The sequence below is a fragment of the Malania oleifera genome, chromosome 5 (assembly GCF_029873635.1).
Source record: "Malania oleifera isolate guangnan ecotype guangnan chromosome 5, ASM2987363v1, whole genome shotgun sequence".
Lineage (NCBI taxonomy): Eukaryota > Viridiplantae > Streptophyta > Magnoliopsida > Santalales > Ximeniaceae > Malania > Malania oleifera.
Genome location: NC_080421.1, coordinates 48,854,275 through 48,872,465, shown reverse-complemented (window position 1 = coordinate 48,872,465; position 18,191 = coordinate 48,854,275). Strand labels below are relative to the sequence as shown.

Sequence of the window (18,191 nt, the reverse complement as noted above, 5' to 3'; positions counted from 1 at the left end):
ATGTAATTTAATACGAGTTCAACTTTCCATATGTAATAAAATAAAATATTTAAATTTTAGTCAAATTTTACATTTAAAATCCTCATTCAATATTCTTATGATTTATATCTGTATTTTATTTTTCTCAATTAATTTTACATTTAAATTGCTCTGCCAAAAATAAATTTATATCATATATATATGTCCATATTATTTTTTTTAAAGTTTTACGTATTGCATACATATTATATTATTTATATGAATTTATCAATATTTGTCAATTATGTTGAACAAATAATATAAAATAATGTGTTAAATTACGGTATTATATATTTTCAAAACTAATTATTGAAATACATATATATGACAATAAGCTCCTCATTTTCCCTTTTTAAAGAGCAATTTTCTTCTTTCAAGATAAAACAAAGACAAGATTCCTTGCCTTTAGATTTTGAAAAATTTCCTTCCAAATTTTCTATCTTTTCTTTCAAAGTTTCATGCTCTCTTTGAGAATCTAAAACAAACTCTTCATTTTTTCTTTTAAGGGATTCATTTTCTTCTTTCAAAGAGGATTCTCGTTGCTTAGACATAGCAAGCTCTTTCTCAACATTTTTGTTCATATTTTTAACTAAAATTAATTCATCAAACAATTTAACATAACTATTCATAATTTCATCATATGAAGGTACATAATCTTCTTCATCAGAACTTACTTCAACTTCTTGTTCGTTAACCATTAAGCATGGATGTGCTTCATTCTCATTTTTGTTTATTTCTTCTTTCCTAAAGTGTTGTTTTTCTTCAAGGAATTTCCTAAAGTCTCTTACGAGTCATTCCATATCATCCTTACTATCCTCATCGTTTTCTAGAATTTCTTTAGATTTTGGACTAGATGATTTTAAACCAAACCTCACACTTAATCTCTCAAGGAATGAATCATACAAGATAAGTGAGCAAGAGAGATGAGTACTTGTGAATATGAACTAATTGCAAAGTGTTAGGTTTTGGACTCAAAGATGTTTTTCACTAAATGCTTGTAATAATAATCAAAACCCTTGCTAAATAAGTCTAAGAACTTGTATTTATACGCAAAAATGGGCTATTAGTCGCTTTATGGCCGTTTGGGGGGGGGGGGGGTGGTTTATTAAAAAACTATTTTGAAAACTAACCATTTTTCGCCCATTGGTGTTCTGTTACCGTCCCAAACCATCAACGGGCTTTTTGGGCTCTCTGAAACCGTCAATGGTTTTCTGCATACGACGACGATTACCTCAAATCAGGAAAAGTCATCAACATGAAAGTTGTGAGATTTTTTCTTAACTTTTTAGAGACACTAAAATCGTCTTATTTGGATTTTTCTAACAAAAGTTATGTCTCAAATACCGAAAAGTGTTTAGAAAATTTGATCGGTGCATAACTGAGATTTTAAACCCAACCAAAAAGTCTTTTAATCACTTAAAACATTCTTGAACAAAAGTATATAAAAGATATTAAGTTTATTAAAGATTAAAACTTGTCCAAGTGAGTTTCCCCTTGAATATAAGATATCTTGTTTGATAAAATACATTTGAAAGCTCGTTTTGATATCTTATATGTCAATATGTCATTTCTTGAAACTTTTGGACATAAGACTAGTTTTGATAAAACCGGGACTAAGTATGAACATGTTCAAAATACTAAGATGTTGAAAATTTGTCAATTTTGAAAACATATTTTGAGTTTCGGATTTTTTTGACAAACTTTTTAATTTTAATTTTGAAAATTAAGAAAGTTGAGTTTGTGATTTTAGTGAAATCCTATAAACTCATGTGTCCTAGTATGCATGTGCATTATGCTCAACTCTTGTTCAGAAATTATACAAGAAACAAAATCAGTAAGAGTTACAAAATAGACTACCTCAAACACATACCCATTATATAAAATATAAAATTAAGCTTTCTTTGGTGTGCTTAGGTCCTTCCGAGTGAGTGTGCTTTTGATTTTCTTATTCAAATGTTTTCTCGATTTGATCTTTGCCTTATGACCAATGCTTCAAGTATTCCTCCCTTGAACCTGTACTAAACATAATTTGCCAAGATGGAATGCACTGGAACAAGAAGTAGATTAATATCATCAAAACACATTAATTATAATAGTGTAGCCACCAAGGCTAGCAAGTTCTAATATTAAAAAATTACAATTATATATAAATACATAAATGCATGTAATTTAGTACGTGTTCAACTTTCCATATGTTATAAAATAAAATATTTAAATTTTACTTTTAAAATCCTCATTCAATATTCTTACAATTTATATCTGTATTTTATTTTTTTCAATTAATTTTACATTTAAATTGATCTGCGACAAATAATTTTATATCATACATATATTATTTTCTTTTTAAAGTTTTACGTATTACATACATATTATATTATTTATATGAATTTATCAATATTTGTCAATTATGTTGAACAAATAATATAAAATAATGTGTTAAATTATGATATTGTATATTTTTAAAACTAATTATTGAAATACATATATATGACAATATATCTTACTAAAAACACACAAAAAGTTATGCCTAAATATTATTTGTACTACGACCCATCTTCTTCTCTCTCAATTATTGTTTTGTTTTCTTTCATCCATTTTTTTTAATGCATGATAGTTGGACTTCTCTCTCAATTATTGTTTTGTTTTCTTTTCATCCAATTTTTATTTTTTAATACATGATAGTTGGACCTCCAGTAGAAAAAGTGAGTCTTATTGCGCTCCCTTTAAGAATCATTTTCGGCAACTAGTGAAAATTTTTCTCTTTGATTAAACAATTCCTCCCTATTGTTAAAATTGTTGGCTAATTAAGGAAGCTAAGATAATCTTTTTCTTTAAGTGATTTAAATAGCAATTAATGGCACTTAAAATATACAAAAAAAGTTATACTTAAATATTTTTGGTATTCTATATATTTGAATGTAATGTTTAGTTCCATGCTAAAATGATATATATATCGTTGTAATTTTGTATTTTTTAAATTTTCTGCTAACTAAAAAAGTTATGTTGATATATTTTTGTCGTGATTTAATTAATAATTAATCTCACTAAAAATACACAAAGACCTATACTTAAATATATTTTGTCCTATATGATATGTTCTTCCTATATGCCTTTACTAATAGTAAAATTGTGCTTACGTTCATATTCTAAACTATAATTATATATTATTATAATTTTGTATTGTTACCATTAGTCTTAAAAATTATTTTTTTAAAACTTATTTCGTACGTATTTTATTTTATTTTTTTTGATGATGTGAAAACTCCCCGCACTGACGAGTTCTTTGGACCCCCAGTGTGGCACCAAACTTATAAGAGTGAAAATGTTGCCGCCGGTCCATTGACCCACTCCTAATAATTCATCGTGCAAGTCATAAGTTGGGAATCAAACCATGACAAGTTCGCCCTTCCCACTTGAGCAAGTGGGCTGGGCAGGATTTTTTATTTTATATTGTACCCAAGAACAATAATTTTTCTAGTTGATAATTAAAAGTAAAAAAGTAAATTTATATTCTCAGTTTTTTTTTTTTTTTTCATGATGCATGTTTCCCCGACTCGAACAAGACATTGGAATAATGAAACGTTGACTCGTGATAAGATCGCCCAGGGATAATGCTTTCTCAAATTAAAAATTTCTTTTAGCTACATCAACATCGTGCATTAAATATATAGTGAAACCCAGATATCCCATTAATGAGGCGGGCAGTGCTTGCTACTGATGACTGCATTAACATTCAATTGATGGAGCTCCCTTCGCTTGCGCAGATTGCCATAGATCTTTCCTGACCGGCCAAAGAAAGGCCGAAAGAAAAAAAACAAAAAAGAAAGACTCAGCCAGTCTAGCCTTCATTTTTTTTTCCCTTCTAGTTTTCTTCTTTAACCAGCGCATGCATGGTGACTGTTGCGTTTGAACACCATCTTTCTTAGATGGTGCAGCAAGTTATCGCCATACCCAAAAGAACCAAAGTAAAAGAACACATGCATGAGGCTTCAAAATAAACTATATATTATTTAATTCCATTAAAGACTTATCACAATATAGAAATCTCGGATCGAGAATGACACCAACGAAAAATCAGAAAACATAACTTCGTTCGGATAACTGACTTAACTGCCAAACAGTGCTACTACGACTAGAGCAGTAGAACACCAAAAAAATATAAAAAACTTAAAAGCAACCACACAAATCAAAAGCTAGCAGGAACTCATGGAAGAGGAAGAGCACCGGCACCACCTCCTGCTCCGCCACCGCCGCCGAGCCCGCCACCAACACCACCCAAGCCCCCAACTCCGCCACCAACACCACCCAAGCCCCCAGCTCCGCCACCAACACCACCCAAGCCCCCAGCTCCGCCACCAACACCACCCAAGCCCCCACCACCGAGTCCTCCTAGTCCACCGAGTCCACCCACTCCTCCGGCTCCACCGATCCCGCCGAGGCCTCCAGCGACACCGGCCACGCCGCCAACGCCGCCGTAAGCGATGAAGTTCTTTTGGTCAGTGAGACCGGCGTCACTTGGCACATTTCTTGCAGTAGTGTAAACTACTGTCATTGCAAGCACTAAGACTACACACCACCTTGCCATCACTCTCTCTCTCTCTCTCTCTCTCTCTCTCTCTCTCTCTCTGTTTTACACCTGGAGTGGAGTGTTGTGGGAAAATGCCCTTTTAAAGAAGAAAGGAGGGGTTGGGGCAGTTGTGGGTTTTAAATGAAGTTAAATGCAAGTCCGTATAGTCTCGGTTTCCATGGTTTTCCCGGAAAAATGTGAATACAAAGGAATCTAATTTTTTATATTTAATTATTAAAAAATAAAAATTAAAAATATCAAATTAATAAATAAAAAAATAATTTGATATACCATTAACATATAATTTTTTAATTTTTTTTAATTATATTAGGATAAATTTTTATTTTTAGTAATTTTTTATATGTAAAAAAATATAATAAAAAATTTTTTCCTCTTATTTTTTTCTTCTTTTCTTTTCTTTCCTCTCCCAATCTTTTATGCAAGCCTACAAAAATGATTTCATGCAGCTAGTTAAGGGAGGGTTAATTGTGATTTTCCAGAGGATTAGAAGGTGAGATTAGTTGCAAGCAGATGCTGGTGAAAATGACGTCCAATGGTGTCAGGCTCCCCAAAATATCAATGTTAGGGAGCCACAGTTGCAGGGTGGTTCAGGCATTTGAGGAATTTACAATCTTCCCTCTCTAAATTACCCACTCACTTTGTTTAAATTGACTTCTCATCACTGCCATGACGTATAGCAAAAATGGACGCTTCATTTTTATATTTATTTGGAGGAGTTTGAGGCAACTGGTTTATTGATAAGTATATGAAATTATATTCAGATGGGTCAAGATGAGCAAATTTAGTTTGTGTTGAAAAGTAAACTTGACAGTGGTAGCAAAATTTGACGACGGTAGCCGCACCAACCGGTCACTTCTGTTGACATTGGAGATCGACGGTTACCAACTTTTCACCAACTTCACCCTACTTGTTTGAATTTAATTCTACCTATCATCCATATTCTGCTATAAATAGATGTGTGTGTGTGTGTGTGTGTGTGTAATATAATGTGTAGTGGAGTGGGTGTGAATAACCAGTGAGAAGAGAGAATTTGTGAATCTTGAATCCGTCTTTGTATTATTTTTTAGATTGAAATCAATTGAGTGCAATTTCTCACTGAGTTTTAATCATAACCAGTGATTGAGTGAATCCTCTCCAACCATTAGTGGTATTAGAGCGTCCAAATTCGCTGAAATTCGCCAAATAGAGGCGAACAGAGAGAAATTCAATTTTTTCCCCAGATTTGAAGTTGTTCAAAATCCAAAATTGAGCATACCATTGTGAAATTTGTGTCGAGACAATTCCAATGGTGAAAATCGTGCTTCAAACGGAGTCTGGGAGCCCTCACACGTGCTCCCACGCGCCAACAGATGACACATCATGTAGACGCGTTGCACGCACTGGCGAGAGTGCTAATTGGCAAAGTCACGCGCTACACGCACCTTGCACACGTCTTCTTAACTCGACTGATGAGATCCGACCTGGAACTCGATCCACAACTCGACCTAGAAACTCGAACCAGTGACCCGCGAGCATGATCTTACCCGGTTGACCGACCTGGGTCCAATCGCAATATGCGGCACACCCAGAAGCCACCACGTGGCACTAACGGTAATCTCCAACGTTGTTTATCTCCTTTAAATTAAACCGATCCAGTTAAACTAGTTCAGAATTTTTTTTTAGCCAGTTCAGTGATTTTTAAACTGATTCTTTGCAACCAAAAATTGATTCCCAAGGTTTTTTGACCTTTTGAACACATTGGTAGCATCTGATTTGCCAAAAGAAATCCCAATCTCTCTGTTTTTTATATATTAAATTCAATGGCGAATGGTGCTACTCAAACGGTCATTCCAAAGTTGACCCGGGAGAATTATGACAACTGGTCTATTCAAATGAGAGCCCTTCTAGGTGCTCAGGATGTCATGGACATTGTTGAAGATGAGTATAGAGAAAGTCCATCAAAAGGAGTCGAAGCAACTATGTCTGATGCTCAATGAACGATCTTGCGAGCTGATCGAAAGAAGGATTGCAAGGCGAAGTCCATAATCTACCAAGACCTTGATGAGGTCACCTTTGAAATCATCACCTCTGCCAAGATATCTAAAGAAGTTTGGGACTCTCTCTATCAAACTCACAAGGGTGCAGACAAAGTAAAGAAGATTCGTCTTCAAACATTGTGAGGTGATTTCGAATCCTTAAGAACGAAATCTACTAAATCTATTGCTGATTACTATACACGAGTTATGGTAGTATCAAATCATTTGAAAAGAAATGGAGAGACTCTCAACGACAAGAGAATTTGTGAAAAAAAATTTGTGATATCTGGATCCAAAATATGATTATATAGTTGTGACCATGGAATAAACAAAAGATTTGGAAACCATGTCCGTAAAAAAACTTGTGGGCTCACTCCAAACCCATGAGCAGAAAATCAACAGAAGGAGTGATGATAAAGCATAGGAGCAAGCCCTTCAAATGAAGTTGTCCCTCACTACAGATAGATACGATAAAAGGGAGATATCATAGCAAGGGAGAGGACGAGGCTGAAGATCTCGTGGAATAAATTATGGAAATTTTGACTCTAGACAAGGTGGCAGAGGCGAAAGAGGTCCCATTAGAGAAGGACGCAATCAGCAAAACTATGTCCCGCGAGATAGAGGAGAAGGAAGAAGAGGGGGATACAATAACCATCCGAACGTAGACAAGAGAAATGTTTAGTGCTACAACTGCCATAAGTACGAACACTACAGTAATGAGTGCAGAGGTAATCTCCAAAATCACGAAGTAAATGAAAATGCTAACTTTGCAGAAAAGGAGAAAGTCGAAGGAGAATCGTTGATGCTGATGGCACACAATTCAACCCACTAAGACCAAAATGTTTGGTACCTTGATTCTGGAGCCAACAATCACATGACTGGAAGAAAGAACCTGTTTAATGAACTTGATGAGAAAGTTCAGGGAGAGATATCATTTGACAATCTATCTAAAGTCCCAGTTCGAGGAAGGAGAAATGTCCTAATTAAGAGGAAGGATGGAGACCATGATTTTATCTCCAACGTGTACTATGTGCCAACCATGAAGACTAATATACTTAGTCTTAGACAGCTTGTGGAGAAAGGCTACCAAATTAGCCTTAGAGAAAAGCAGATGGTGAAAATAGATGCTCGAGGTAAGCTCGTTACTCGATTACAAATGGCAAAGAATCGAATGTTTCCACTCGCCATTCAACATGATACGCGAAGGTGTTTAAGCGCTATCATTAAAGACTGGCTATGGCATCTCAAGTATGGACATCTGAATTTTGAAAGTTTGAAACAATTGGGAAGCAAGAAGATGGGGAAAGGCTTACCCAACATCCACCACCCAAATATGATATGTGAAAGATGTGTTCTGAGCATGCAACACAGAAACAACTTTGGAAAGCAAGTTGACTGGAGATCTATCATGCCGCTTCAGCTAGTACACACAAACGTGTGTGGTCCATTGAGACCATTTTCAATGGACATAATTGATACTTCCTCACCTTCATCGACGATTACAGCAGGAAGACTTGGGTTTACTTCTTGAAAAGGAAGTCAGTGGTGTTTGACAAGTTCAAAGAGTTCAAAGCTTTTGTGAAGAAACAGAGTGGCTATCGGATCAAGTCACTCCGATCAGACCAAATAGGAGAGTACAAGGACGAAACTTTCCTGGAATTCCTTAGGCAACAAGGGATTCAAAAATAGTTCACACCAACCTATACTCTCCAGTTGAACGGTATAGCTGAAAGGAAGAACCGCAGAATCCTTAACATGGCCAGGAGCATGTTAAAGGATAAGAATGTGTTCAAGAGTTTTTGAGCAGAAGCAGTGTTATGTGCAGTCTATCTACTCAACTGGTGTCCTACGAAGAGTCTTGATACAAAGAAACTACATGAAGCTTAGAGTACCCACAAGCCCAGTGTGAGTCATTGTAGAGTTTTTGGTTCCACAGCCTACGCTAAGTTCCCAAAGGCAAAAAGGACAAAGTTGGAAGATAAAGGAGAAAAATATATCTTTGTTGGATACGACGACAGTACCATGGGATATTGGCTCTACAATCTCATCAACAAGAAAATCATTCACAGTCAGAATGTCATTTTTGAAGAAAATGAATCTTGGAAGTGGGACTAGGCTGAATCTTCCAAAGATGTGGAATTGATCCTTGAAGGAGAAGAACCCATACAGACAAGAGAAGTGGCTATCGAGTCACAAGTTCCAAAGCTGGAGACACCTCTACACGGTTCACCATAGAGGAATGAATCTCCATCACCAATTGAGCATGAAATCTTAGACATGAGGCATAGAGGAGCTCGTAATCTAGCTAATCTGTATGAAACTATAGAACCTATAGAAGAATATGTTACTCTATACTATCTGTTGTTGACCAGCGATCCGGTTAGCTTTGAGGAAGCTAACGAAGAAGAAAAATGGAGAAAAGCGATGGATGAGGAGATTCAATCCATTGAGAAGAACAAGACTTGAGAGTTAACAAATCCCCCGAAGGGCCGCAAAACTATTGGTGTGAAATGGGTCTATAGGACCAATAAGAATGCTCAAGGAGAAGTTCATAGATACAAAGTAAGACCTGTCGCCAAAGGCTACAAGCAGAAAGAAGGGATTGATTGTGGAGAAATATTTGCCCTGGTTGCCAGGCTTGAAATCATCAGATTACTAATTTCACTATCAGCACAAAATGGATGGAAGATTTACCAACTGGACGTGAAATCATCATTTTTGAATGGTTTTCTAGAAGAAGAGATCTATATCGATCAACCACCTGGATATGTGAAGAAGGGAAAAGAAGATAGAGTGTACAAGTTGAAGAAAGCACTCTATGGTTTGAAGCAGACACCTCGTGCATGGAACACGAGGATTGATGACTATTTCCAGAAGAATGAATTTGAGAAGTGTCCCTACGAGCATGCGCTATACATGAAGATGGAGGCAGACGGAAGCATGATGATATCCCGCCTATATGTTGATGATCTAATTTTCACCGGCAACAATCCAGAGTTGTTTGTTGCTTTCAAGAGGAGCATGGTCAAAGAATTCAAAATGACGGATATTGGCCAGATGACTCATTTTCTTGGCATAGAAGTCATGCAAAGCGAGAAAGGAATCTAGATCTCCCGGAGCCATTATGCAAAAGAAGTACTGAACAAGTTTGGAATGGACAAATGCAATCCTGTGACAACTCTAGTTGAAACGGGATTGGAATTAAGAAAGAATGAGCAAGGAGATGTTGACCCCACATATTTCAAGAGTCTGGTTGGAAGCTTGAGGTATTTCATGTGCACTAAACCAGACATATTCTATGGAGTTGGACTTGTTAGCAGGTCCATGGAGAATCCTAACCAGTCCCACCTGAATGCAGCAAAAAGGATACTCCACTATGTCAAAGGTACCATCACTGATGGTATGTTTTATTCATCAAGAGGTGATTGCAAACTTATCGACTATTCAGATAGCGATTGGGGAAGAGATCTTGATGATAGAAAAAGAACGATGAGATTCACATTTTTCATGAGAGATACAATGTTTACATGGTCATTGAAGAAGCAACCCATTGTAACGCTATCATCATGTGAAGCTGAGTATGTTGCTTCCAGCTCAGCTGTTTGTCATGGTATATGGATTAGGAATGTACTGAAGTATCTGGGATTTCTTCAAGATAACCCTACAGAAGTCTACATCGACAACCGATCAATGATTGCACTTGCAAAAAATCCAGTTTACTATGAAAGAAGCAAACATATTGATACTCAGTATCATTTCATCAGGTAGCATGTCAAGAAGAAAGAAGTGGTGTTGATATCTTACAGAACGTATGATCAAATTACGGACATTTTCACGAAACCACCCAGGCATGATATTTTTGCAAGATTGAAGACAATACTCAGAATGACAAAACTAGGAGAGTCAAGTTTAAGGGGGGATGTTGAAGAGTAAACTTGACAGTGGCAGCAAAATTTGACGACAGCAGCTGCACCAACCAGCCGGTTCTGTTGATATTGGAGATCGGCGGCCACCAACTCTTCACCAACTTCAGCCTACTTGTTTGAATTTAATTCTACCTATTATCCATCTTTTGTTATAAATAGATGTGTGTGTGTGTGTGTGTGTGATGTAATGTGTGGTGGAGTGAGGGTGAATAACCAGTGAGAAGAGAGAGTTTGTGTATCTTGAATCCATCTCTGTATTATTTTTTAGATTGAAATCAATTGAGTGCAATTCCTCACTGAGTTTCAATCACAACCAGTGATTGAGTGAGTTCCCTCCACTCATCAGTTTGATGATTTTATTTTGGATTTGAGTATATTAGTTAGGGTGAGGACCTAGGCTTTGATCTTTTAATTTTGGATCAAATAAACAAATTTGGGTTGCTAAGGTGGGAATTTGCTCCCTATAATAGTTTTTTTTTTCTTATTTCATCAAATTGCATGTTTCTTGAATTCTAATAATGGAAAATATTAGGATGAAATAGTTTTTTTTTATCCTCTTAATACATTCCAAATTTAGATATTATTGAAGTGTTACATTTTATAATTTGTTTCTTAGTTAATACTTTAATAAACTATTACCTCTATTATGCATCTATTTAAATTATGAACATTAGTTCTAAATAATCACACTTTGGTAACATTTGAATGATCTAAACTTTGCATTTGTTTCGAAATATTAAAATACAACGTTGTGCCATTTGCTCTACACACACACATACATAAAATATTTTTCTTAAATTGACACAAAATTGCACTTATTAATTTCTAATATTTTTGAACTTTAATAAAGTATGTTTTTCTTGAATTCCCCGCTTTATAATGATATAATTTGTTTCAAAAAAAAAAAAAAAATGTCCACGTTTAATTAATTTGCCCAAATGTTCTAGAAAATTCCTTAAACAAGCCAACAGTTGAGGGCGTAAATAAAGTCACCCTCCCAAATTAGTGAAAATATGAGAGAACTCTTTCCAATCTAAGGGTGACAGTCAGGTATTCACCTACATTAGTCATGAAAAGGAGAATGTAGCTTTGCCTTAGCCCATTGATTAAAGAACATGCATCATTAGTTAGATGGGATGCAGCACTTGAAGAAGGTGAGGGATGGGGACAAACAAGAAATGTCTTTCCCAAAATGCACAATAAAATGCAATTTTTGCTAGCTAGATCACCCATAAAGTTGACTGCAAGAACATTACAAACAAAGCTTATGTTGTGAGAAAGAAAGAGTTAGCAAAAGTCAACAAAAAAGAAGTGTCAATAATTAGGGAGATTTCATTAATGCTAAAAACATTTGTTAGTAGGTTGGTAGAACATTAAAGTCGACGCCATTTAAGGGCTTGTTTTAAGGTCCTCTTATTACTCCAAGATTGAAGTGGAGAGGAAGATATAAATATGTGTTTGATCTATCTTTAAAAGAACCTTTAACCAAGTTCACAAATCAATAAAATTAGCCAGTGATAAAACGGGTTAACACTACATTACCCTTCTCAATTTCTTTCTTTTACTTTGGTCAGTATTTAACCTACCCACTTCTATCTCTTTTCTCTCTCTTGAAGTTTGTCTCTAATCACCTCCCATCTCTTTTCCCTCTTTCACATGACATTTTGTGATTTCTACAATTTCTTTTCTATCATCAACATTCCACAAGGACTCCTTGAAAAATAGATTTTCTGATTCTAGAATTTCGATTTAAATTTGTGTAAATTTAAACAAAACTCAATACATTTCGGCATTATATATTGATATGCCCATAATAATCTAGCTAATGAGGGTGGGTCAATGCCTATCTCGCACTTTCTCCAGGTCTAACATTCGGACGAGTGATTGGCTTCGACCCAATAAAGAGGAGGAGAGATTCACGCCAACGCCTTTAATAACCGAGTAATAGACGCACGCACTTATTGCGGGAGAGTGATTCACGCCCCCGTGCAATAAATCCGAGTCAACCGGTGGTCAACTCAAGTCCCTATAAGAAGGGATTTGGCAAAGGTAAGTCATTCAACACAATTATACTGTTGCATTCAGTCTCTCTAAAAGTATTCCTCTTACTTAGGCATCGGAGTGATCCCCCGGAGTACACCTCGGGTCCTCCAAGCCTTTCTTTTCTTCCTCTTTCAGGTCAACGGGAGTTGAAGGAGCATCCCTGCAATTTTTACCCAGCAACGGTTGGCGCCGTCTGTGGGAACCTGCTTTTAGGAGGCGATATTATCTTGCTCTTGACTTTCAACAGTCCAGCAATGCCGACCTCGCGCAATTCTACCTCCTTCCCTGCTACAAAAGAACCATCCCAATCCATCCAGTCCACGCCTGCAGAGTCATCCGGTGTTAGTAGGGAGGAGTTCCTTGCTTTCTAGAAGGAAATGAAGGACATGCTCAACCAACTCTTACAACAAAAGAGTCAAGAAGGGCACGTCCTCCCCCAACCGTAAGAGAATCCTAGCGCAGACAAGCAAGTTAACAAACCAGTGGAGAAAGAGAAGAAAACTCACCCCAACAAGAAGGTAGAAGATGCAAATAGCGTGGACGTCAACCAAAAAAGATCCACGGAGCTTGAAGAAAGAATCAAGAAGATAGATCATATAGAGAAGATGATGAAAGAGGGCAGAACTAAGCCCTACTATGGGGAAGCATCCCTAAGTTCCTCAGAGCCGCCATTCAACAAAGAAATCATGGAAGCTCCATTGCCCAGTAGATTCAAGATGTCCACCTTTGAAAGATACGAAGGTTTATCTGACCCAATTGATCACCTGGATAATTTTAAAGTGTTGATGCAGTTGCAAGGGGCTCCGGACGCCATCATGTGTCGAGCTTTTGCAACCACCCTTAAGGGTACGGCTAGAGACTAGTATCGAACTCTTCAACCAGGATCCATTGGTTCCTTCCAAGAGATGGAGCAAATGTTCACCGACCACTTCCTTAGTAGCCAGAGAGTTGCTAAAACAACAGGCCATCTCATGAGTATGGTGCAAGGGGAGCGGGAGACTCTAAAGAACTTCATGCATCGATTCAACACAGCGACCCTAGAAATCCGCAACTTAGACATGGGGGTAGCTTTGGCCACCTTGACAACGGCTCTCCAACCTAGAAGCTTCTTATACTTCCTATGGAAAAAACCGCCGGTGGATATGGGGGAGTTAATGATCCGAGCAGAGAAATACATAAACCTGGAGGAAATGATGGATACGAGAGGAAGTCGCATAGAGTGGAAAAGGAGAAACAATAGCAGAGAATCTGGAGACTCCTATAGATCCGTGAAAAGGCATGAGACTAGTGCGCTGCAAATGGGCCCAAAGATGAGAGGACAGCACAACAAGTTCTCTACCTACACACCCCTAAATGTACCGCGCTCAGAGTTACTGATGTAGATAAAAAAGGACTACATCTCGTGGCCTGAACCTATGCGAACGCCTCTACATAAGCAGGACATGTCCAAATTCTGCGCATTCCATAGGGATCACGGCCACGACACAGAAGAATGCATTCAGTTGAAGAAAGAAATCGAAGTCCTAATAAGAAGGGGACATCTGTCAAAGTTTATAAAGAAAGAAAATCCACAAAGGGAACCACTCGAGCAGAGGAGGCATGGCGCCAAAGAGAAGGAAGAGCAGGTCATAGGGGAAATTGCGGTGATCTTCGGAGGATCGGCTAGTGGAGGAGATAGTGGGAGTGCACGCAAAAGATATGCTAAATAGGTGCTGACGATGGAGAAGGGGGAAACCAGTAGCAAACGAAACAGAAGAGATGACATCATAACCTTTGATAGCGGAGACGAAGAAGGGGTGCAGCAACCACATGATGACGCACTAGTGCTCTCCCTACTCGTGGTCAATTACATGGTCAGACGCATACTGATAGACAATGGGAGCTCGGCCAACATCATGTTCTGGTCGGTCCTGGTTGGAATGAAGATCGGCAAGGAATGACTCAAGCAGGTCTCGACCCCCTTGGTAGGATTTAGGGGAGACACTGTTCACCCCTTGGGTACAATCACGTTACCAGTGTCAATAGGGACAACCCCGCAGCAGGTAACGACGTTGACAGAATTCTTGGTGGTCGAACGACCTTCGGTATACAATGACATCTTGGGTCGCCCTTTCCTTAACGTAGTTCGGGCTGTAACGTCAACGTACCATCTTAAAATAAAATTCCCTACACCACAAAGGATAGGGTTTGCCAAGGGAGATTAGGCCGCTGCTCGGAGTTGCTATGTAATGGCCCTGAAAGGGAAGATGGAGGCTAGAGAAGCTATAACGGTGGAAGATCTAGAAGTAAGGGGAGAGTATCCTCAGATCAATACAGTAGATGAAGATATCAAGCACATACCAATGAAGGGCCACCAGGAGAGGAGTATACAGATCGGGAATCACTTACCTGACACCTTGAAAGCGGAGCTGAGCGAACTGTTGAATGAATTCACTAATTTGTTCGCATGGTCGGCTGCGGACATGCCCGGCACCAACCTTGCAGTCATAGAGCACAGGCTGCAGGTCAACCCTAACCACCGACCTATGAAGCATAAAAAAAGGAGCTTCGCAATGGAGCGGATCAGAATAATCGATGAGAAAGTGACGAAGCTGGTACAAGCCAACTTTGTCAGGGAGGTAGACTACCCGGAGTGGTTGAGCAACGTGGTTCTAGTAAGAAAGCCGAACGAAAAATGGCACACTTGCATAGACTTCACTGACTTGAATAAGGCGTGCCCAAAAGACAGCTTCCCTCTTCCCCGAATTGACCAGCTAGTGGATTCAACCTCAGGGCACGAGCTCCTCAGCTTCATGGATGCCTACTTAGGATACAACCAAATCCCCATGAGTCGAGTAGACGAAGAAAAAACATCTTTCATCACCGAAAGGGGTTTGTATTGTTATCGGGTGATGCCCTTCGGGCTAAAAAATGCAGGAGCCACATATTAGAGATTGGTGAACAGGATTTTTAAAGATCAGCTCGGAAAAACAATGGAGGCGTACGTGGATGACATGCTGATGAAAAGCTTGGTAGCAGGGCAACATTGCAAAGACTTGAGAGAAACATTTGAACTCCTTCGACGGTACCACATGAAACTGAACCCATCGAAGTGTGTGTTTGGTGTTTTTGCAGGAAAGTTCTTGGGCTTTATGGTGACTCGTAGAGGTATAGAAGCAAACCCAGATAAAATAAGAGCGCTGCTGGAGATGGAGGCCCCACGGACAAAAAAGGAGATCCAAGTTTTGACAGGGAGGATAGCCTCCCTCAGCAAGTTTGTCTCCTACTCAGGGGACAAAGGCTTACCTTTCTTCAAATCACTAAGGAAGAAGGGAGGATTCGAATGGGGGGAGGAGCAGGCCAAAGCCTTCGAACTGCTCAAGCAGTACCTCGGATCCCCTCCTCTTTTAACGAAGGCAAAGAATGGGGAAGACCTCTACCTGTATTAGCATCCATAGAAAATGCCGTCAGCTCTGTCCTGATTCGGGAAGAAGGCAGGAAACATCAACCAATTTATTACACTAGCAAGGTGCTCAGCGGAGCCGAAAAGAACTATTGCAAGATGGAAAAAGCCTCTTTCTCCTTCGTTTGTGTAGTGCGAAAATTGTAGCCCTACTTTCAGGCCCACAAGGTAATTGTGTTAACAAACCTACCGATGAGACAAATTCTACAGTGGCCAGAGAGTTCAAGAAGGATGACGAAATGGTCAATCGAATTAAGTGAGTTTGACATACAATATCGACCAAGGCCCGCTATCAAGGCCCAGGTGCTCGCTGATTTTACAGCAGAGAGGTTCTCCGACTCATCCACTAAGCCAGACGTATGGACACTACATGTTGATGGGTCATCTAACGCTACTGGAGGGGGAGCTGGATTCATCCTTTCAGCCCCAGACGGCAACGAAACTCTTTTCGCACTGAAGCTTAAGTTCATAGCAACCAACAACGATGCGGAGTATGAAGCTTTGTTAGCAGGCCTACGCTTGGCAGATGCATTAGGGGTGGCACAGATCAAGGTATTGAGTGATTCTCAGCTGGTGGTAGAGCAGCTGAAAGGAGAATTTGAAACTAGGGATCCAAGAATGAAGAAATATCTCCTTGAGGCCCAAGAATACGAGAAAGCATTTGTTCGGTTCGATGTAGAACACGTACCAAGGGCAGAAAACAAAAAGGCCGATGCACTTGCGAAATTGGCCTCAGCGACCGGTGCGGAATGGAAAAACGCTATTTATCTAGAGCGAATAGGGAAACCCTCATATGAGGAAGACAAAGTTAACTCAGTAGAGTCCGAAATCAACAAGAATGATTGGAGGGCCCCTTTGTTCCTATTTCTCCAGGACAGATCCTTACCAGAAGACAACAAGAAAGCTCGGAGAGTGAGAAGGAAAGCAGCAAGGTATACGTTGATAGGTTGGGAGCTGTACAGACGATCTCTAACACTGCCCTACCTTCGTTGTCTAAATGATGAAGAAGGAACGTACGTACTAAGGGAAATCCATGAAGGAGTATGCGGAAACCACCTGGCCAGTAGGGCCTTAGCCCACAAACCCTTGCGGTAGGGGTTTTACTGGCCTACAATGAAGGAAGACGCAGTTGAGCTCGTCAAGAGATGCGACAGATGTCAACGATGTGCGGCTGTACCACATGTACCCTTTAATCTACTCTCCCCTCTAACCAGTCCCTGCCCCTTCGCACAGTGGGGAATAGACATCCTCGGACCTCTACCGCAGGCGATTGGTCAAAGAAAGTTTTTGTTGGTAGCAATAGATTATTTCACTAAGTGGGTAGAGACTGAACCTCTAGCCACCATAACAGAGCAGAACATTACGCGCTTTATCTGGACATCATTGGTTTGCCATTACGGCATCCCCTAGGCGATAGTCACAGACCACGGGAGGCAGTTCGACAATGAACGCTTCAAAAAGTTCTGTTCGGACCTATCTATTAAGCTCCTATTCGCGTCAGTGGCCCACCCCCAGAGCAATGGACAGGTAGAGAACATGAATCGGACGATACTGCACGGACTGAGGACGCGACTCGAATCCATGCAAGGTAGATGGGCAGAGGAACTCCGTTCATTAATATGGACGTACCACACCACCAAGAGAGCAGCAACAGGGGAAACCCCTTTTATGCTTGTCTTTGGCGCAGAGGCGGTCATCCCAGCAGAGGTAGGGATGCCCTATTGGCGAAGGCAATACTTCAACGAGCAAACCAACAATGAAGAACTCAGATAAGAAATAGACCTGCTGGAAGAGAGATAGGATCAGGCGAGTTTAAAAGTTGCAGCGTACCAGCAGAGGGTAGCAAAGTATTACAACAATTGCGTCAAAGTACAAAATTTTCGGCTAGGAGACTTAGTCCTGAGGAAGACGCAAAATAACCCATTGGATTTAGGGTCGCACAAGTTAAAACCAAACTGGGAGGGTCCATATAGAGTCACAAACGAGATAAAGCCAGGGACATACAAGTTGGAAGATGTAGGGGGGAAAGAGATTAAGAACACATGGAACTCGGATATGTTAAAAAAATACTATTCCTAGAAAGTGCTTCTTACATTGCAGTAGTAAAAGTACCAATTACAATAGTTGTACTATGTCAATAAAGTTGAAAAATTCATATT

At 39.1% G+C, this 18,191-nt stretch overlaps 1 protein-coding gene across 1 annotated transcript; it reads right to left on the bottom strand.

The window, feature by feature from the left end:
• Positions 1 to 4,002: 4,002 nt before the first annotated feature.
• On the bottom strand, positions 4,003 to 4,666 carry LOC131155224 (glycine-rich protein 5-like). The gene has a single exon (XM_058108211.1). The coding sequence runs from the start codon at positions 4,601 to 4,603 to the stop codon at positions 4,223 to 4,225; it is 381 nt and encodes a 126-aa protein (XP_057964194.1). The 5' UTR covers positions 4,604 to 4,666; the 3' UTR covers positions 4,003 to 4,222.
• Positions 4,667 to 18,191: the final 13,525 nt, after the last annotated feature.